Here is a 22,050-nt window from a genome sequence, read left to right on the forward strand (position 1 = left end):
CTGGGTCAGAGGGTCTGTCTTTGTGTGCTTTTGTCTTTCCTTGCATAGGTGCCATATGCATAGTTTACCTATATACACATCCATTTTACTGCAACACACTGCATGGGATGTGCTCATCATACAGCCACAGTATAGCTCCCCTTGGCCTCTGGGGAAGGAAATGAAATGCACAGATAATTCCGAGCCATAACTATCATTGTTATTAATCATTTTAGCCATTATTTTCATTCCATTTAGGCTTTCTCCCAAGACTGTATGCTTGATTGAATCAGTCATTTACCTTGGGGACAATCGCATGTTGAATCCAACATGGCATCCAAAATAGAGTCAACTGCATACAAATGGTTACAACATGGGGCATTCTGGCTAGTTAAAGATTCTGGTTGAGAGTGGCTCTCTCAAGATTGCCAGTAATTAGAAGACTATGTATTATTCAACACCTTTAACCTATGTGAACAACGTTTGACTTCTCTTTGATGACTCAAAAGGCACTGATGATTCAGATCCTACAATATGTGATTTATCATCAGGTATCATTGTAAAGTACTATAGACCATTATTCTCATTATTTGAAGTGTGTGAATGTTTGGATTCTCTTTGAAAGGGGCTTTATGACACTCGTTCCATTTTATTATGAAAACCAGGAATGCAAAAACACGAGTCAAACTGCTCCCAATATTTAAAACTAAACAAAGCCAGGTCCCTTGTATTGTCTCTCTCTCTTCCAGGAGGAAAGTTTGGTTTGTGCATTTCTGAACTCAAAACACATCCTTGAAGGTTTGGATTGGAAAACAAGTATTAGGAATCCACGTTTTCATCTCTCTTTCCAATCAGCGCTTTCTGAGGTAGTGGGAACTGTCAAACCAAAAGGAAAATAAACAACAAAGAACCAAAGATAAGCTTGCGGATTCTGAACTAAAGAAACCTTGAATGAAACATGAAGTATTTCTAGTCAGTTGGTTTACCCAAAAAAGCAGTTTCAATTGCAAACATCACCTCTGCTGAATGATGCTCAAAACCAGCACCCAGCTGTTTATCTGCTCAACCCCAAAGAGCTGGTTCTTTCAGTCCCACCTGTCTTCCCACACCCACCCACCCCCTCACAAGATAATTGGGTTAAAAAAAATTGAGTATGCCAGTTATTACCGCTATGTAGACCAACGGCCTGTTGGCTGGCGACTCCTGTCACCTTTCTGCTGGCTCCCTGCTCGGCACTGCAGCTCAGCCTCCAGCCTTGCCGGAGTTTGCCGAAATGGAAACACAGCGACCTGCTCTGGCTGGGCCAGAGGTTATGGTCTCATTGGCCTGCTCCCGCCCCTCACCTTCTGCCCCTCACCTTTCACCCTGCACCAAGCCCTGCCCAGCCTAGAGGGACTTTCAGAATCCTGCCTTCTAGCTGTTTAGGAAATGCCCGTGGGAGTGCTCCCCACCTCCACCCTGGGTGTCCTCAGGACAATTATGGATCAGTTTCATGGGTCAGAATAGATTGGACCAGGATTGGTCCTTTCCAGCATTCGGGAAGCAGGCAGGTAGACAGACAGACAGACAAGCCAGGCCTGTGAGCACCACATTCCAAGGCCCCAGCAGGGCGAGATGCTTCTTCCTGGGGAATCACATCATAGACAGACATTGTCTGCTGCTGCCTGAGACTATTGCTTTCACACAGTGGATTTACATTCCGACAAAGAATCCCCCTGCTGTTTTACAGGCTCTGGGGGGAGAATAGATTCCAATCATTTTTCCCTTAACCACAGAGCAAGTGACTAAGGCTCTCCTGTCCCTGGGCTGGTTGCTGGTCGCTGGTGGGAAGCATCCAGACAGTTCGAGCAGCTCTGAAGGATGGAGGCAAAGACCGCCGGGCTGGCGTGTTTCTTCCGTCTGTCAGAAACTTCCCTCTGCGCACCTACTCCTTCCTGTTTCTCGTGCTCTCATCCCAGCCGCTCCCATTTAATTCCCTCCCTGTCTTCTCATTTCAGAACGGTGTGGTCCACCGGGACTTGAAGCTGGAAAATATACTGCTTGATGACAACTGCAATATTAAGGTAAAGCTCTTGCCTCGCTGATGGATATACAGGGCTTGGGTGTTGCATGGGGGCTTAACCGGTTCCAACCTGCAGGCTGGAAATAAGGAAGCCACTTCCATGCCTGGCAGGCAGGGGGAGAGTAGCTTGGCTTGAGCCCTCAGTTCAGTTCAGTCAACTCAAGTCAGCAAGCATTTATCAATCTCCAACTATGCCAGACACTCTTGTTCACACTGGGATGAAGAAATGCTCAAAAGAGATGACTAGGATGCATTCCTTGCCCTCAGGAATCATCACCCTAAAAATACATTTAAGACCAGCATATTGTGGGCTTTACATACTTTGCCTGATATCATTGAAAATCAGTCTTCACGGCAACCAAATGAGATAGGTGCTGTTATTTACATCATTTCACAGATAGGAAATTGAGGCACAGAGAAGTAAAGTGACTTGCTCAGGGTAACACAGTGGTAAGTAGTGGAGTTGAGATTTGAATCGATGTCTGTCTCACTCATGAACCCAAGTTCAAGCCACTATGCTCGATTTGCTAGCAGGGCCTCAAATTACTTTTGAGTTGACATTCTTTCCCAGCGCTTTTCTGTCATCCCTCTACCCTCATGTCTCCCACCTCTCCCAACCCCCACCCCTACCCCTGCCATTCCTGAAACGAGCCACGGAACTGGGAAGCTCAGTCTGAAACGATGATGGCTTTTGCTGTTGGGAAATCGCATACCCTCAAGTGATGGCGTTTACTTTTATGGAGAGTATTATTGCTGGCTGCTGCTGGAACTGGAGAACGCTTTCCTGGCCAACAGGGTTCAAGTGCCTCCCCCCCGAGCACTCCGAATGTCCTTTTGATCACGTCTGCAAAATAAGCAAATATGGTTTCAAAATAAACGGAGCTCACCGCATGGGCTTCATTATGAAATGGCCTTGGTACTCCCGGCACCAGGGGGAGCCCTCCGATGGGGCCGTTGGTGACATTAGTGACTCATCCCCGTCCCAGGACAAAGCCTGGGAACGACCCTGCATGGTCCTCTAATTTTGTTGTTGTTCCCATCATTCGAGGGGTGCATTGCAGGGAGACTGTTTTCTTGCCTGGAAGGATGTTGTTGCTCTGGTGTCAGAATTCTGTTTGCAGATCATGGTAGAACTTTTAGTCTCCATTACCCTGTCCGTGTTCCAATGACCTCCTCTTGCAGAGGGGTTGACCGTGGTCCCCAGAAGTTGGAAGTGGTTGCTCACAGCAGTTCTCCCTAGGGACAGGAAGTGAAATCTCAGGGTGTCTCCATTTCTGCTGAGTGGCTGAATCATTCTAGAAGGAGCACTGGCTGTTGAGTTTGAAAATTCTGGGCTGTGAGGTTTACTCACTGTCCATATTGGAAAGCCACTTAACCCCATTTCCTCATCTGTAAAATGGGGTAACAGTAATACCCACAGGCTTGTTTTGAGGATTAAATGGGATGCTCTTCGTTTAGTTTTATAAACTGCTAAGTACTGTGCAGACGAGGTAAGGTTAAGAGAAGTGGCTTTGGCATTGGATTGCCTGGGTTTGAATTGCATCCCTACCCCTTGCTAACATCAGGATTTTGGACAAATGATTTAGGCTATCTAAACCTCGATTTCCACATCTATCAAATAAAGATGCCAATTCCTGTTTCTGGGCATTGTTGTTTATTTGTTAATTCTTTCAGTGAGCACTCACGATATGCCGTGACCAATGCGAGGATTTTAGACAATGCTAGAGCCAAAGCTTAGCACCAGGTCCGGCCTGCAGTAGACACATAATAAGGAATAACAATTCATATGTGAGGAGCCTGCTTCAATGGCTGGTCCCCAGAGAGGGAATCAAACAGCATCAATGGCTCTGAAGGTGCCAGGGTCCTGGGGAGAGGTGGTCAGGCCATGGTCCTAGTCTGAGAACCACATTCTAGGGGTCTGTGTCATCGACCCTGCTGACTTTCTCTCCATATTCTTCCTGCCACCTGCTGCTGGAGCCCTAAAAACTAAATGCGGTCTTTACAAGGCCTGGAATGTGAGCCTCTCGCCTGGGGATTGGGTTTTGTGGTACAGAGTGACCTCTTGGTCCCATGATGTAGTCCCAGAAGTGATAAGGCACATAGCTTTCTACAGGGTCATAGAATTCCCCAGTGGAGGAGTATAGTTAGAATTCTGAAAGCAGTTGTGCAGGGACAATGGGGCAGGGGCCTGGGAGAATGGCTCATTTGCATAAGGGATAGGGCAATGATGTTGGGGCTAATAGCCCCCTACCACCAGATCCTTCAATCCAGGGTCCCCATCCATCCAGTACAGGGAAATAGTTCGCACACAGATGTTATAAAAACAAAGGCTGTAGTCATATCTTTCTCCTTCAGAATTCCCACTCCTGGCATTCATTTCGCTAAGGTAAAAACAACACACACACATATACACACACCAAACAGAAATCAAACCTTCCTGTTCTTTTATTTTTTTCCTTTCTCATCCTTAGAACCCTAAAATTCTCTATTTGTTCAAGGAATGCTTCTGGGATCAGAGAATGTTAGAGCTTGCTAGTGCCGTGGGGATCATTTTCCAGTCCCTCGTTGTAATGATTATGGCTCAGAAGGTCTACGTGAAGTGCCCAAGACCACATGGTGAATCAGCCAAAGCCTTTTTTGCTGTGTCTTTGTTTCCCCAGTGTAGGAAAGTGCTCAGCATGCATAGGTTCTTAAGGGAGGTTTGTTTTTGGAGTGAAGGAATGAAGAGCCGGGATTAGAACTCACATTTTTAACTTCCAGGCAACTTCTCTTTTCATCGTCTCACATCCGCTTCCAAGGTTTTGTAAAATACGTTTCAGCTGGTGTTGATCTGTCTTCCGGCTGTATGTTCTCAGCTCTTCCTGACTCAGCATTTTGCTGAAAACATATTTAGAAAGGGCATTTGCTGACAAAGGCAGGCAGACACATGGCCACAAGCTGGCCTCCATGTTCAAGACAGTCTATATTGTCAGTGTCCGGACTAGGGAGCCATTGACTCCTGTGTTGGGGGCCCCTCTGATGCCTCTCTAAATGGGGGTCCACCTTGCACCTTTAAGCCTAGAAGGTTTTTGCCTGGTTTAAACTTGTCACATGTCACCACAGTTTAGGAGTGAGCCATGTAGCTTGTTCCTCTCCCCTTTGCTGCCTGATGCCGATTTGCAGTGAGCACATCTGGCACTGAAAATTATTTATCTGGCCACTGTGAAAGGGTGTGGTTTCTAAAAATATTCACACAGTCAGTCGGCAGAAAGAATGAGAGCAATGTGCTCCTTTGGGTTGCATTCTGTACTCTGTGGAAGCCTGTCTACTAAAATAGACACCCAGCATAGCATTAATTTGCAATTAATAAAAACGGCCAGATTCACCTCCCACTCTCTGGGAGCAAGGAATGCCGACAATTCCCATAGAAGGCTCCTGTAAAAATGCCTTACAATGAGAAGAGGGCCAGGCACCAGGGTCAGCTGACCTCCTCAAAAGAGGGCTGGGAATTTGGCGAGCTCCCAGGGATCTGAGCAGAGGGGCATAGGGGAAATGGCCTGTTGCCCTTGGTGACAATGGAAACACGGCTGCTGTGGATAAGAAAAGCAGCTTTGAATGGCCAGGGCCAAGAGGAGAGAGAAACTTCTGGGGCTCAACGAGACCAAGTGGGCGGCTCAGCCTCATGGGCCTCTGGGCTTTGATCATATGAATGTGAGGACTCTGCATTCAGACATTAATTAATCCATTCATTTGTTCATTTATTCATTCATATATATAAATGTATGTATCTATGAATGTGTATATATATGCATATATGAATAAGTGTGTGTGTGTGTGTATTTTTTCACACATGCCTTCTTTAACTCACCCATTGCTGCATACACTCATTTAGCAATTGAACATCTCCTATGGGCAGTACTTATTCAATCAAAAGTGTTTATTAAGTCTCTCATATGTTCTTGGCCTTGTGCTGGGTGGGAGAGATTTAATAATGAACCAGATGGCCAGGTCCCTGTCCTCTGGTTGCTCAGAATCGAGCAGCTGTTAAGCAAGCAGTTAAACAAGCCATGAGAAAGTTAGGGAGGTGAACAAGGAAGACAAGCTACCTGCCCTAATGGACTTAGAATTCCAGTTTAGGCAGACAAGTAATAAACAGATAAATACCGACTGTAATTGTCCAGCACCAAGGAAAAGCCGTACTGGGTGAGGATGGAGAATGGCAGGTGCTATTTTAGGAAGGCTGGTCAGAGAAGGCCTTGCATAGGGCTCGAACTCATCAAATCCACTAAGCTCTCTCTGGCTTCCTGGCCTTTGCAAGCAAGTTTCCCTCGGCCTGGAATGTTCTTCCCACTCCTCTTCACTTGCTCCTCCTTTGGGTCTTAGCTTCTTCTAGGAAGTCTTCCTTGAGCCTCATCCCTTGCCTGGCCAGGTGGACCCCCAGGTGGCCCATGGCAGCCATGTGGAAGCATCAGCAGGAAGTGGGGGGGGGGGGGTAGCGTTGCAGCTGGATGGACCAGGAAGCCTTCCTGGAGGAAGGGGTAGTTAAACTGGGTTTTGAAGGATGGGTAGAATTTTGATGCAATGGAATGTGATGATGGCATTTCAAGGGGGAAGGAACAGCAAGCACGGGAACAGGGCTGGGGGCTGGAGGCCAGAGCTCTGTGCCAGACCTTCCTCTTGCCCTATTTTCTTTGGGTCCTCAAAATATCTCCATGGAAGTGGGTCTGATTGCCCTCATTTTATAGATAAGAGGGCTCCCACAGCTCAGAAGTGATGGGACTGGGTTATGAGCCCATGGCTGTGTGAGTCTAAAGACCAGCTACCAGATAAAGTATACCCACTACTGCTACCACCTAAATTTGTCCTAAATCCAAGAGTGTCTCACGAGGGCACTTTGTGGTCCTCACTTAAGCTGGCCTTACCAAATTCGCAGGCAGGCTGACAGACAGCTGTCCCTGGGAGAGAGAATTCAAGTGCTGGTGGTGGCTGATGGCCAGGCTGGCTGAGTTGCGGCGGCTGGAGCAACTGCATGGGGATGACAGAGTTGTGTGTTGGGAATGGGTTGCTCATCAGCATCTCCTGAAAGGCTTCTTGGTGGATGCTCCCTTAGTTAAGAGCTTTCCCTGATTGCTCTAGGTTGGTAACTTCAAGTCTCTCCAAAGAGGCGGTGTGAGCTTAGATCTTCCGAAGATGAAAGCTGACCCCACTCATTTCTGCTCATTGTTCCACTCCCTGCCTTCACTTCCTGACAACTCAGGAGTGAGGCTGTCAAGGCTAAAGCCACAGCAATTAACTCCAGGGCCGGAAAGGAGCTATGGAGTGTGTCTTCCTTGATGGAATTGATGTCTTCCTGAGGGTCGAACAGAAAGCCCATTTCCTCATCAACCGTTAGAGCAATAACTCCTTTATGTTGAGCTTTACAGCCAAGAAAGCCCTTCACCAAAGTCTCGGGCTAGCCACTTAACTGCTCTGTGCCTCAGTTTCCTCACCTGCAAAATGGGGATAATGACAGTACCCATCTCATAGGGTTGATGGGAGGATTTAAGAGGTCAGTATATGTACAGTGCTTGGCATGTAGCAATGCAGCTATTATTATTATTGTCTCATTTAATCTGACTTCAGGTTTCACAACACTGTGGTTGGTATTATTGCAGTTCCATTTTACAACAGAAGAAACTGAGACTCAGAGAGGTTCAAGTAGTGACAGCTAACATTTATTGAAAGCCTACTGTGGGCTGGGGTGGTTTTAGGCACTTTCCATGCGTTGATTCATTTGATTCATGTCAGCCCTTCCAGGTAGCTTACTTTATTATGAAGTCCATTTTACAGATGAAGAAACCCAGGCTCAGAGTGGTAATGTGTAAATGAATCCCCTGGGGATCTTATTAAAATACAGATTGTGATTCAGTATGCCTGGGGTGGGGCCTGAGATTCTGCATTTCTAACATGCTCCCAGCTGAGGCCCATGCATCTGGTCCAGGGATCACAGTGGAGTTGGGAGAGATGAAATAATGTTCCTAAGGTTAGATGGCTGGTAAGAGGTGAGGCTAGGTTTGAACTCAAGTTTCTGCAACCATACATCCCTTACTTTTCCTGTTGCAAGGTGCAGCCTCTCATGTTGGAGATGCTTTTCTCCAAGACAGATGGTTATATTTCTTTTGTGGGCAGTGACTCTGAGTGCTTTCTGTCCTAATTTGTCTGGCCTAGCAAACAATTGTTAAATCAGCCAAACTGGTTGTGATTTATAGTCTGCCAGGTACCCAGGAACTTTCCAGGGGCTTCTTGTGTGTGTTCACCAGTCCTCACAGCACCTTTACGAGGGCTTCTATTATTTTTCCCATTTTTAGATGAGGAAATTGACTAGCTCACTTAGTAGTGGGAAAGCAATAGTCAGCCTCAGGTTCTTCTGGCTCCAAAGCCTCTGATCTGCCTGGTGTACCGCACCACCTCTTAGACAGTCTAAATGACCATCAGACTATCGCCTGTTATTTCATTGTCACCAACATCCTTTTCCAGTGGTTAATTATCAGAAAGCGGATACTTCCTTTCTCATTAGGAGAGCTCATTGTTTACAGTGACCTGAGGTTAATCCTTCTGAAATGTGAATAATCACTTCCTAATTACCTTTCTCACTCAGATTTTCATCCAGCAGGGCACACCTTTAGAAAGGCTTGATTACAACAAATAGTCACAAAATTAAAGACACCAGTGTTAACTTCCCAGATTCCTTTTCTGAGGCAAGGCTGAACCGAACAGCACAGGACAGGGACAGAGGGTGTCTCTGAACCAATGCGTGGCAGGAGAGCAACCTGCCATCAGAAGAAATGCAAGCTACGTAACTTTCAACAAAGGTTACTGGTTGCATCAGCAAAATACTACTTTAAAAGCAAAGTCCAGTGGCCTCCTTGCAGAGTCACCCTCAAGACACAACTGATGTTCTGCTACAGAGAAACTGCACAAGTCGGAAAGACCCTCATGTTGTGTACTTGTTGCTCTCCTTCCTGACCTTTGGCAAAGCTTCTTAAGTCCTCCAGCCTTCAGTGGTTTTACCTACAGTGTGAGGGGCTGGGTTAGGTCATCTCTTAGGACCCTTTCAGGTTGAAACCAATTCTGGAATTTCACTGTTTTTGTTTTATTATGTTTAAATCAGTATTTCCCAAATTTCAGCTTTTTTTCATGGTCTTCATTTTTTTTTCCTTTTTCTAGTATCCTCTGTGCTATTGTACTTAATATTTTTTATTTCCGTACACTTTAGAAAAAGAAGCCTTGTATAATTACTTTAAATGGGAAAAGCAGTATAACTTGCCTTGAATAGAAGATGAGCTCAAAAGTAAATATAATGGAAACCCACCAGTGTTGTTAAATTCTAGTTTGATGGTGGTTGCTGCCGCAGGCTCTGAGCCCAAGGCCTGTTCTCTTTGTTAAATGTAGAAATGCTAAAGATACACCAGTCCAGCTGAGACCTTCTCCTTGACTTAATCCAGAGGACTGAAAAAGAATTGGGAAAAGATGAGCCTCTCAAAAGTTGTTTAGTCCGTAACTCTTCAGCATCTAAAACCATCTCTTGTTCCTTCACTGTCAAGAGTCTTGATGTTGGGGTACACCCTGTTTCAAGTTTCATGAAGTTAATAAAGTTAACTGTCTGGATTTAAGGCGGGAAACAAATATTTATTGACTTCCCACTCGACTCCAATTACTGTTCTAAGCATTTTACACAACTGATGTCATTTAATCTTCAATGACACTGTGGCAGTAGGTCCTATTCACACCCCCATTTTGCAGATGGGGAAACTGAGGCTTCTGAGAGGCTTGGGAACCAGCGATCATTTCCCCTGATTGTCTCAATAGCCAACATAAACGCCATACGTTATTAAACCTTGCAGCTGAAGCCCAAGTTTGAACGACTCAAGGTTTGAGAACTCCGTGTGTGTTGATTAATGTTGCTTTTCTGTTGAAGTGCCAAGAACATGGACTAATCTAGATTTCTATTAATCTTGTCTTAGCGGCAACGACAGTTTTACTGGGTGAGGCTGATATACATCAGTCCGTGAGGATGTGAGCGGGCCAGAACATAAGCACACTGCTCCAGACAGGATATAAAGAAAGCAGGACTGCTCGGACTTGGGGCGTGCTGGTGTGAAAATGCCTCGCGTACGTGTGCACGAGTGCACGTCGGCCTGCGGGTATTTGCAGGGGGTGGCTGCGGGTGGTGCCCCTCACATACGTGTGAATCTAGAAGCTGGTGCAGTGCCTCCTGCTGCCGCAGACATTGCTGGACAGGAAGGGAATGTATTTTCCTCAGGTTGCTCGCCCTGGTGCTACCGGCGGGAAGGTGAAGCCTGGCGACTTTGCTGGATGTTCCATCCCTGATCTGATTGACAGGGCTTCCAGCAAACAAGTCAGGGGCCTTGATAAGAAGGTGGAATTCAGGGGAATTAAGTGCAGTCTGAGCCCTGAGAATGCATTTTCCGAGGGCGGTTGTACACCAGCTGCTTTCAATGACATTCCGTTCATTCAGGGATGACTTTTACAAAATAAGCTTTTTCTGGGGGCAGCTTTCAAAACAGAGTTTCAGCTCTGTGTGGGCCAGGCTGCTCATTGGGCATGTGACCCACCCAGCCTAATTATAAGCCTCAAATGGAAACCAGCTTGGGGAAGGGCAAAAACCCCTGTGGCTCAGCTTGTGAGGCTGGCTTAGATTGGAGAGAAACATGCAGATAAACCAGGGCAGTGTTGGACGTTGATTTGAAGCTTTAGAGACACAGGGCTTTGCGATGCCACGTACTAATTACATCTCCTCGGATGAGTAATTGAATGCCTCTAAACCTCAGTTTGTTTATCTGTAAAATGGTGTTTTTGATACGATTAGGGGATGTAAAGGGCTTAGAACAGTGCCTAATAATTGTAAAGTTTTCAGTAAGTGGTAACTAAGTTTACTGATGTTATTACTATCGCTACTACTATTAGTTTTATGCATCACCTAATGATTACCTTGTGCTTTACAAAATACAATGCCTGTTCTCATGACAGGAATTTCTTGAGTGGGGACAGGTGCTAAACATTGATGACACAAAGATGAAGAAGACATGGAGCCCACTTTGGGGACTCCAGTCTGTTAGGGAAGGAGAATATATACATAGAAAACAAAGTAGCAAATGGGGAAGAGTGCTGCCATAGAGGATAAAAATAAAACTCTTCAAGAGAACAAAGGAGGAGAATGACTCCCAGGGCTACACACTAAAACAGAAGCAAGATTAGGTAAACACTTTGTGTGCTATTTGAAGGTTAGAAAGCGCTTTAACACTCGTGGTCCATCCTGATTGATTTCCCCCACCTCATTATTCTCGTAATAACCCTGTGAGCTAGGACAGGGCAGGGATCGTGGGTTCCAGGGCAGGGATCATGGATGGGTAAACTGAGGCTCCAAGTAGCCAAGTGACTTGCTCAAGCTCACACAAATGGCAGGTGGCAGAGTCTGGGCTGAAATATGGTGACCCGAAACCTGTGCGCTGAGTCCATATCGTCTGGGTTCCCAAGGCATGCAGATTGCAGTTCCAATCAGAGTGTAGGGGTGGATAGAAAGGTGGGGTCACTTGCCTAAGTCAGGGTTTTCCCAAATGCGACATGGATGCAATGTGATTTTAGGCAGCATACCAATGTTAATTAATTAATAGGTACACATTTTCATATCCACCAGAAGCATCAAGTTCACGATAGTGACTGATTTCTTAGGGCTGGTTTAAAATGAAGTTAAGATAGGGAGACCAGGTAAGGAGTATTATGCAGTGAGTGATGGTGCATGTAGTAGGCAGGTCTGGCAGAAGGCATCGTGGTGGGATGCAGAGGAGTGCGGTGGGGAAGTGCTGGCCCGGTGGTGTTGAATGGTTCTTTTATAAAGGCTGAGGACTGGAGAGAAGGTGGCTGGTCAGCTGACAGTCTATCCAGCTGCCCCTTAGCCACTCTCTGCCATGTGGTGTGTGTTCACGTAATGCACACAGTGATCAGTGCTAACGAGCCTGCTTGGATCTTGCTTCTCTTTGCAGATTGCTGACTTTGGGCTTTCCAACCTGTACCAGAAGGACAAGTTCTTGCAAACATTCTGCGGGAGCCCACTCTATGCATCTCCTGAAATTGTCAATGGGAGACCTTACCGAGGGCCAGAGGTGAGCAGGTGGCCTCGTGTGTGTGTGTGTGTGTGTGTGTGTGTGTGTGTGTGTGTGCATGTGTGTGTTTGGGGGAAGAGGGAAGAGGGAAGGCAAGGACTGGATAAGGAAAACACTTACAAAACTCCCCAAAGTAAGCAAAGAAAGAAAGCCTTTCCTTATATGATTATAAAAGCAATACATGCTTCTGGGAGAAAATTCGGAAAACCCGGAAAAGCTGCTAAAGAAGAAAATAAAAGTTAATCTGCAAACCCCCTAAGAGATAACCTCTTTTAACATTTTTGTGACTTCTCTTTAGGCTTTAAGCAGTATAGATCTCGGCATTTAGAAAACGATTGAGGTCATTATATATATAATTACATATGTGTGTACATGTATATATAACTTGCTTTTTATTAACTTAACATTATATCATCCCACTTTCTGAATAAATTATTAATTTAAGCATAATGTTTTATTGTATGCTTATATCCTAATTTAATTTAATCACTTCCCTAGATTTGGACATTCAGATTATTTTCAGATTTTCCCTATTGCATCGAAACCAAGAAAACCAACATAGAAAACAAATAAAAGCCACCCCCCCAACTTCAGTGAATACTTTTTGCATTTATCTTTGACTGCATATATTTTTGACAACGGAAATACATTTTAATTGCTTCTTCTAAGTCATGAGAAATGTATTGCTCTACATGCTTAAAGCTATCAGGGCCACTATAAGAAATGTATATGTGAAAATATTATTTTTAAAATGGGTGATTTGCAGAGTGATTATTCTCTTTTTCAAAAAAAGTTTCTCTTTACAGTGATTCATCTACTCAGTATCCTTTAAATAGCAGCTGTTCAGTGTGTTGAAATGTTTTCTTACAAATATTTATCTGTTTGAGAGCATTTGGGGGCAGGGTAGAGGGTGAAGAGCAGAATGCCAAGAGCCTCTACCAATTACAGTGAAGAGAAAGTCTTTCTAAAATAAGAGTTTAAGGGAGGAGCGTAGGATTCAATATACAAAATTGTAGAAACTTGACGCTGTAAGTTTATGGTAGATAATGAATGTGTCTTTGATCTTTGATGATCTGTTTCTGACGTTACAAGCTGGCAGCCTGTGATTTGGCCACCAAACATGTTTTATTTGGCCACATTAGTTTTTTTTTTTTTTTTTAACTGGGCAAACGTTTAAATAATTGGGAGGTTTCACATAAAAATCTGGTTTCTGACTTCTCTGGAAAAACCCAAGGATCTAGCAGTGCTGAGTGTACATTACCATGTGACAACAATTAGCCAAGGAGAGGCTGCCTGCATAAGATGGGTGATGCACTCTACAGTTTGTCTCTGTTGCCAACACTCTGTGTTGCATCCTGAATTTTGCTTTGTTCATGTTTGTTACCTGTATGGCCCTTGTAAGCATTTTGAGTTTGCAATGTCTGATCCATTTGAAGAAGGTGCAGAAAGGAATTGATTCCATGTAATAAAAAGATTCCAGGCTTAGGGGTGAATAGCCCTGCATCCAAATCTGGCCTCCCTTACTGGCATGGAGGCTCTGAGGAAGCCATTGAGCTTCCTTGTGCTTTAGTATTCTCATCTGTCAAACAGGTTTGCAAAATAATACAGGCTCTGTCTGCTTCACAAAATTTTAGTGAGCATCACACAAGATAATCTATTTAAGAAAGTTCTTATATAGATGGGGACTCTGGGACTCTTTGCAGTCTCTAGAGCAGGTTCCAGTGGCATTGTCTGTCAGCTTTCAGACTGTGGTGGGAATCTGCCTGCCAGGTGCTAAATTTGACTCTTGGGGGTGTTGGGGGTGATTGCTTACCCTGTGATGCTAATGGTTTGGAAGGCATCCCATGAATCTGCTTCCCCACCTCCTATGTGTCTTGTCACTCTGCTCCAGGTGGACAGCTGGGCCCTGGGCGTGTTGCTTTACACTCTTGTTTATGGAACAATGCCCTTCGACGGTTTTGATCACAAAAACCTCATTCGACAGATCAGCAGCGGAGAGTACCGGGAGCCCACGCAGCCCTCAGGTGCGTGTCTGTGGAGGGTCAGAGGTTGAGGGGAGAGTGTTGGCTGACCTGCCCTTGTGCATGCTGCCTACTTGTGTTTTAATATACCTGTAAGGAGTCTTCCACTTTTCCTCTTTCTTCTCTCCAGATCTTTGCCTTCTATCAAAGCTGGCTTGTTGGACTGTGTTCTGGTTTGCTAAGGCTGCTTTAATGCAAACCAGCAGAAATGGATTAACTGTTATAAAGGGGATTTATTAGGTTACAGGTATACAGTTTTAAGGCCATAAAAGTATCCCAACCAAAGCATCAACAAGAGGATACCTTCACTGAAGAAAGGCTGATGACGTCCAGAATAACTTTGTCAGCTGGGAAGGCACATGGCTGGCATCTGCTGGTCCTTTGCTCCTGGGTTGTGTTTTAAAATGGCTTTCTCCAAATGTTTTCGGGCTTCTCTCTTAGCTTCTCTTCCTCAGCTCCTGTGCATCCTTGCTTGTTCTCCCAGGATGTTTCTCTATAAGCATCTGGTGTGTGTGTGGGGGGGTCCTCTCTTAGTTTCTCTGGGGTAAACTCTGGGCTCCATCTCTTAGCTTATCATCTCCAAATGTCTTTCTGTCTGCATCTCCAAGCATCTGGGTCTGTGCTAGCCCCTAAGCTCTCTTAAGGACTCCAGTAAACTAATCAAGACCCACCTTAAATGGGTGGGGTCCACACCTCCATGGAAATAATCTAATCAAAAGGTCTCACCCACAGTTGGGTGGGTCACATCTCCATGGAAACAACCTAATCAAAAGATCTTACCCATAATAAGTCTGCCCCCAGAAGACTGCATTAAGAACCTAGTCCTTCCTGAGGTATATAACAGTTTCAAACCTTCCCAAGAGAAATTTTCAGAGCTAGGAGTCCTGTTTGCTTGCTGGGTGAACTTGGGCAAATCTCTTCACCTCTTTGTACCTCAGTTTCTTCACTAGAAAGTAAAATTTTGGAAAAGATATTATATGAAATCCCATCCGGTCCATATAGACATATAACCCCATGCCCCCACCCACTGTAAGTGCCTTGAGGGCAGTGCCTGCTTGTCTCATTCACCTGAGTTATTGAACATGAGCGCTACTTCAGTATTTATTGCTGCCCAACAACTCTAGCCCCTTTCTTCTCAAAGAAACAAACTGGTTTCAACAACCACGTAATCATATCTTGATTCCGTGGGCCGGCCAGGGCTCTCTTGTGTTGCTTGGGGTTTCCTCTACAGTTGCGTTTGGATGGCAGCTGGGGCTGAGTGTCGGTGCTCATCTATGCAGCCCTCTCTCCTCGAGGTGCCTCCGCCGGGTTTCTCTTCTCCCTCTTACATGGCTGCTCAGGGATCCAAGAAGGAGGAAGAAGAAGCTGCCGGGTCTTCTTAATGTCTGCCCTTGGAAGCCAGAGAACATCACTTCAGCTGTGTTCTGTTGGTCAAAGTCATCAGGTCCATATACTCCATCTCCTGATGGGAGAGTCTCATGCATGTTCAAGGAAGGTGTGAGCAAGTGACCATCTTTGGAAAATAGTTACTCTGAACTACTTACCATGCACTTGTGCATGTATATGTGAATCCAAATTGATTCTCATTCTTAGCAGTAGTTATGTTCTATAAAGTCCCTGGGAACAATGAATTAACGAATACTGAATCAGCTTTATGTGACCTCAGCTGGGAATTTTTCACCCTTTGCCCATGAGTATATCCAGGAATGCCCGTGAAAGCTGTGGGTGCACCTTGTGCATTTTAGTGAATAGGAAAATTCACAAATAAATGAAGCTGTTGGGCTAGACTGTATATTTGTGTGTATGTCTCTCTGTGTGTGTGCATATTATATTTTAAAATTTATTTTCTCAATAAGCCAGTATGTTTTGGGAGAAGTTTCAGGGTGATCTCTGTGGTGGCCCTAATTGTCCCACCAGCTAACTGGTGCCAGTGCAGTTCCTGGAAATGTTGATTGATTGATTGAATGAATGATCATCCTGTGAATTCTCAGGGGTGCAACTCACTCCAGTCCCCATCGCCAGCCCTTTGCCAGCCGAGGGGAGGTAGAGGCTACCCCAGGATAGAATTCAACTCCAAGTCAGGGGAAGACAGTTTGGTCTTAAAAGTCAATTTATAAGCTGTGAGAGTGGGTTGGTTCCTGCAGCCTCCTCTACTGCCCCCTTCAGCCTTTCCCCTGATTTTTTGATGGCAGAAATTTGCAGGTGGAATTTTTCATACAGGCTATAAATTGATGGCAGATATAGCTTAGCTCTCTGACCTAACAGCTCAGTGGGATATGCCTTATGTAAGAGAGGGAAGGGACTGGGTATGGGTCTCAGAAGCTGTCAAAGTCCTCAGGGTATGGCCTCTCTCACTGCCCAGGTATGTCAGATGAGCGAGTGCCCTCTGACTCGTTGGCCAAAGACTCCTCTCCATCCTTCTCTGTCTTTGTCTCTTCCATGAGCATCCCTTTCCTCTCCAGCTCAGCCCCAAATTTCCATTTTTGTGCTGACACAGTGATGGTGAGTGCTATGTGCTTATATGAACATACCCCTGGAGGAATAAAGAAATCCATGGTAATCTACTCCTGCTTTCCCTTTCGGAAAAAAATCATAGCCACCAAAGGAATAGCAAGGCCCTGCTCAGGGTCAGGTCTGGGATTCTTTCCCTGTTACCCAGCTATCCCCATTTTCTAAAGATCGAGTTGATAGAAGGGTCAGTAGTTCTGTGACATTCTTTCACTAACATGCAAAACATGCTGCGGTTTGATAGCGCATGGACCTATGGATGTGAGCCTTGATTGTGGTTTTAGTGTATTCTCTGGAAGACTCTGGCTCCCTGCTCAATAGAGTGGTTGGACCAGGGCAACAACTGGACTTTTCCTAAAGTAAGCGTGTTTCCATGATCACTCTTAGAGGGTCATGCACATTCAAAGGCTTCTGTGTTCGCCTCATTCATTTTGTCCTTTGCCTTCTAGATGCTCGAGGACTCATTCGGTGGATGCTGATGGTGAACCCCGATCGCCGGGCCACCATTGAGGACATCGCCAACCACTGGTGGGTGAACTGGGGCTACAAGAGCAGCGTATGTGACTGTGATGCCCTGCGCGACTCTGAGTCCCCGCTCCTGGCTCGGATCATTGACTGGCACCACCGTGCCACTGGGCTGCAGGCTGAGGCTGAGGCCAAAATTAAAGGCCTGGCCAAACCCGGAGCCTCGGACGTCATGCTAGAGCGGCAGCGGTCGCTGAAGAAGTCCAAGAAAGAGAACGACTTTGCTCAGTCCAGCCAGGACGTGGTGCCTGAAAGCCCATCCAAGTTGAGTTCCAAGAGGCCCAAGGGAATCCTAAAGAAGCGAAGCAACAGCGAGCATCGCTCCCACAGCACTGGCTTCATCGAAGGGGTTGTCGGTCCCACCTTGCCGCCAGCTTTCAAGTTGGAGCAGGAACTGTGCCGGACTGGCGTGGCCCTCACCAGCTCCCCTGAGGCCGAGGTGCCAGGCAGACTTAGCCCCAAACAGTCAGCCACGGTGCCCAAGAAAGGGATCTTGAAAAAGACCCAGCAGAGAGAATCGGGTTACTACTCCTCCCCAGAGCGGAGTGAGTCTTCAGAGCTGTTAGACAATAACGACGGGATGGGCAGTAGCAGTATCCCTTCCCCCAGTCCCCCAGACCCATCCAGAGTGACTTCCCACAGCCTCTCCTGCCGGAGGAAGGGCATCTTGAAACACAGCAGCAAGTACGCCGCGGGCACCCTGAGCCCGGCCCTCATCAGCCCCGAAATGCCCACACTGGAATCCTTGGCGGAGCCCAGCGTCCCCACCGAGGGCCTTTCCCGGAGCTACAGCCGGCCCTCCAGCGTCATCAGCGACGACAGCGTTCTGTCCAGCGACTCCTTCGACTTGTTGGATTTGCAGGAGAAGCGTCCCACCCGCCAGCGCATCCGGAGCTGCGTCTCTGCCGAAAACTTCCTCCAGATCCAGGACTTTGAGGGGCTCCAGAACCGGCCCCGGCCCCAGTACCTGAAGCGGTACCGGAACCGGCTGGGAGACAGCAGCTTCTCCCTCCTCACGGACATGGATGACGTGACTCAGGTCTACAAGAAAGCGCTAGAGATCTGCAGCAAGCTCAACTAGCTCACCGAGGCGCAGGGGTTGGGTTGGGGGTGGGCATGAGGGAGGAATGGATGGGAGCAACAATTTGCGCCAACAGGCTGGTAGTACCTCTTTGCTGGCCGTGACAATAGACTGGAAAAGCAAGGGTGCCGTCTCAGTGGGCCAAGCTTGTGAGCTTGGGCCAGTGCCTAAAAGGAAGAAGTGGGCTCTCCGCCAGTGCTGTCAACTGCCAGTCAGAATTTGGGTCCTAACTGGCATTTGCATTATGGCACCTCCCAGAGAACCAGCAGTCTAAGGGGGGTGGTGTTGGCCAGCATGTAGTAGGCTGGGAGGAAGCATATGGGAGAGGGAGCCTTTCCCTAGAAGGCATCAGATGCTTCTGGAGAACAGGGCCATATGCTTTTAGTGAATCCAAAAAGTCTGCTCCTCCTTTCTTTGCATTAGCAAGCTTGATCTGACTGCCTGGGGCTGGCAAGTAGATCTCAGCAACCATTAATATTCAATTGCTAGTGGCTGCCGGTATGCTGGTTGGAGTAGCATTCTGCTCAGTCACATACGGAAGGAGCTCTGTGATTGACTCATAATGACTGCCCTGGGGATGGGAAGGGGGGCAGTGGCACTCACGCTGCGTAGTTGCCATCCTTGGCTTGGCTAAGCCCTGGAAGTTAGGTGAAGGTATCCTGTGGGATCTATGCTAAGTCTGTCATGCCACCAGCATGGCATTTGCTAATTAGCTAGTCTACCCTGGATGGAAGACAGCGCCTTGGTCAGGGAAAGAATGCTTTGAATTCTGCTGAGGACATAGAATCAGCCCCTGGTGATTTTTCAGCTCCTTGCTGTCTGCCTCTTTCTGGAAATCTGCCCCATGCCCTTATGCACAACCTGCCAGGGAAAAAGATGGTGGCATCAGAGGTCACAACTGTGGTATACAGCCTGGGGACCCTTTGGGGTCTGTGCACAGATGATTGGAAGTTGATCTACACTAGCAAGGCTCACTTGTCAGTTTCTTTAACGTCTCAGTATTAACTCGAACGCTGCCTGTGGGGTTCGCACCTGCACGTGTGAATGCTTTGAACTGGATGCCTCACTCACTGCCCATAGTCTCCAAAGGATTAACTGGCTCAACCATTGCCCTGTTTACCAACAGCAAACGAGTTCCCTGTCCACCAAGTGCAGAAAGCTCAGAGGTAGACGAGTTTGCTTCCAGGAAGTTAGCGTGTAGGTGGGATATTTGGATGGGTGAAGGAAAGTCAGGCAGAAGGTACTTTTTCCCAAACCTAAATGTGCTATCTCATGATTTTGAACTTTGACATGAACTCCTGGGCTTTGAGGAAAAGGAAAGTTTCATCCATTTAAATGGATAACGTGTTGAAAGAGCAGAGTGGATTGGGAGGAAGTGTATATGAGAGGAAGGATTTCCTTAGAAATCATCCACATGCTGCTGGAGGAGGGAGAAGAAAGGTGTGGCAAGGCTTTTACCTTAAAAAGTATAAAAACTAGGTGTTTCACTCCTAACCCCCTAGATTATAGGTGATGAGACTTCACTTCCCCAGTGGGACATCTTCAGGATACTAGATTTGGAATTAACGGTCCTGTAGGGTTGGCTTCAGATTCTATTGGCCTGAGCAAACTGAAAGCCTTATTTCAAGATGGCCGACCTCTGGCAGCCACTAGATGCAGAAGGAGGACTGACTAGTCTTGGGGGTGTCTTTGGATAAGCCAAGAAACAATAGTTCATAGGGAGATGAAAGAGAATGTACCTTAGGGCATAAACAACATTAATTTGGATGAAACTGCCCTTTCCCTAAGGAGATGGTTCTGTTTTCCCTTTGCCACTAGCTTTGATGCTTTGGCTTGTGTATTCCTTCAGGTTTAGCTGAGCAATGTATTGTGGGAAACTGCTCAATTTCCTTACATTCAATTCCACCTCCTTCGTGAATTCCAATAAAGGTTAAAAGGGGAAAAAAGTCCATAGATAGCAAATTGTGTGTGGGGGTGTATGGGTGCATGAGGGGCATCCCGAACCTCCAAACTCTCTGCTCCAGTTTATGCAGCCTTTTCTGAGCAGACAGCTTGGCCTATAGTGCCACACTGCTGGCCCCTCACACGTGACAGCTGGCCTGGCTGGTGGCTGTCAGTATGACATAGGTAAACATCTACCTACTTGTTAATGGGTGTCTGTTTAGTATTTTCCAGCTGTCTAATTTTTGGTAAAAATGATTAAAAAAAACAAAACACATTCTGCCCTCTTCCCCTTCCTCAAACACATGTATATTCTCTGTTAATAAGCTCAGTGTGGCAAAGAAAGGCTCAACTCAGAGGCAAAGTCTCCGGGTTGAGTCCTAGTCTGCTGCTAACTACCTGGTGGCCTTAGACAACTTCAGTGTCTCTGGGGCTAGGTTTTCCTTTCATGGAGGGCTGGAAGGGTGGATTAGCCGGTCTCTGTGGCCCTGCCTAGCTCTGACGTTTCTGCTGACATCGTCTGATTCTGGATGCAATGTTGACTCTGTCCTTTCAAGGAAAAACTTGGAAAAGAGGGAAAATCCCTTCAAAGCAGCTCCTCTGCTTCCTGATTAAGCCCTGCCATCCCTAACAGCCAATCCCCCAGCCAAAGAAGTCATGCTTGATTCATTTCTGCGGAATTACAAGTGACAGACACTTTTATGACCCAGTGGACAAAGCAGGAGATTCCCTGTCAGCTCTCCTGGCCCCTTCCTTGGCTCTGTGGGCCTTTCAGTGTCTTAGTTTACACATCTGCCAAAGGAGTAGAATTGTACTTCTTTTTACAGGCAAATTCAAAGGCATGATCAGTTTTCAGAAAGTGCTTCAAGACCCCAGGCGAAATGAAAATGCTAAGTTACTGTCTGAATTCCCATCCCTGTTGCAAGGTGCTGCTTCTTCAGATGATGGGGGGCACTTTTCAGGGTGAAATTCGGGCGAGTTTTGCCCAGGCCTGCTGTCTTGAGTACAAATGTGAATGATCAACTGACTGTTTGTTGCCAAACTGGAAATGTTCTGTAGGGATTTACTGGCGTGATATCATTCCTAGAAGAAAAAAAAGAGGGAGAGAAACTTGACTGCACATTTTTTTTTAAAATCCATGTTGTGACTTTTATTTAATTTCTTTTTTTTTTTTTTTTTTTTTTTTTTTTTTTGGTAACTAAAAAGTTGACTTTTTTATTTGAATTTGTCTTTTTTATTTATTGGTCTGAAAGGCATTTCAAAGGTATTATAATAATATATTGGTGTAATTTAATTGGTGCAACATGCTTTATGGCTCCAGTCAAAATCGGTTTTCACTCATTTGATTGGTTTGAGCCCAGAACAGCCTACAGGGAAAAAAAGCTGGATAACCACCCAAAGTGTTTGTATTTTCATTGGAAATTGATTTCTGTTTTTTTGTTTTGTTTTGTTTTGTTTTGTTTCTGTTTTTATTTTTAAATTAAATAAAATGCAATGAACTGAACTGAATTTCTCAGCCCTTCCTTCTTTATTTGGTTGTTTTCTCTTAGTCAAGTAAGTGACAGAATGGTTACAAGTAACAGAAACCCACCCAAGCTAACTTAAGCACAAAAGAGGAATTTATTCAAAGTTCTCAGAAGAGGAAATGCAGCTGGAACCAGGAACTGGAGAAGCGAGATCCAAGAGATGTATTTACCCCCTTTTCTGCGTCTCTTTGCACACAGGCTTTATTCTTTTCCCTCCATTTGCAGCCTGGCTTTCTGCCCCCTGATTGTGTGGCCCACTTTGGCT

The 22,050-nt window shown here is 46.0% G+C and overlaps 1 protein-coding gene across 1 annotated transcript in view; it reads left to right on the forward strand.

The window, feature by feature from the left end:
* The window catches only part of NUAK1 (NUAK family kinase 1), a 72,450-nt gene extending 50,682 nt beyond the window's left edge, over positions 1-21,768 (forward strand). Inside the window, exons 4-7 of the mRNA XM_037845905.1 lie at positions 1,977-2,042; positions 12,064-12,183; positions 14,075-14,207; positions 17,162-21,768. Coding sequence (XP_037701833.1) covers positions 1,977-2,042; positions 12,064-12,183; positions 14,075-14,207; positions 17,162-18,318 — 1,476 coding nt within the window. The 3' untranslated portion in view covers positions 18,319-21,768. The remainder of the gene's footprint in view (positions 1-1,976; positions 2,043-12,063; positions 12,184-14,074; positions 14,208-17,161) is intronic.
* Positions 21,769-22,050: the final 282 nt, after the last annotated feature.

Source organism: Choloepus didactylus, chromosome 8 (genome assembly GCF_015220235.1).
Source record: "Choloepus didactylus isolate mChoDid1 chromosome 8, mChoDid1.pri, whole genome shotgun sequence".
In the NCBI taxonomy this organism is placed as follows: domain Eukaryota; kingdom Metazoa; phylum Chordata; class Mammalia; order Pilosa; family Megalonychidae; genus Choloepus; species Choloepus didactylus.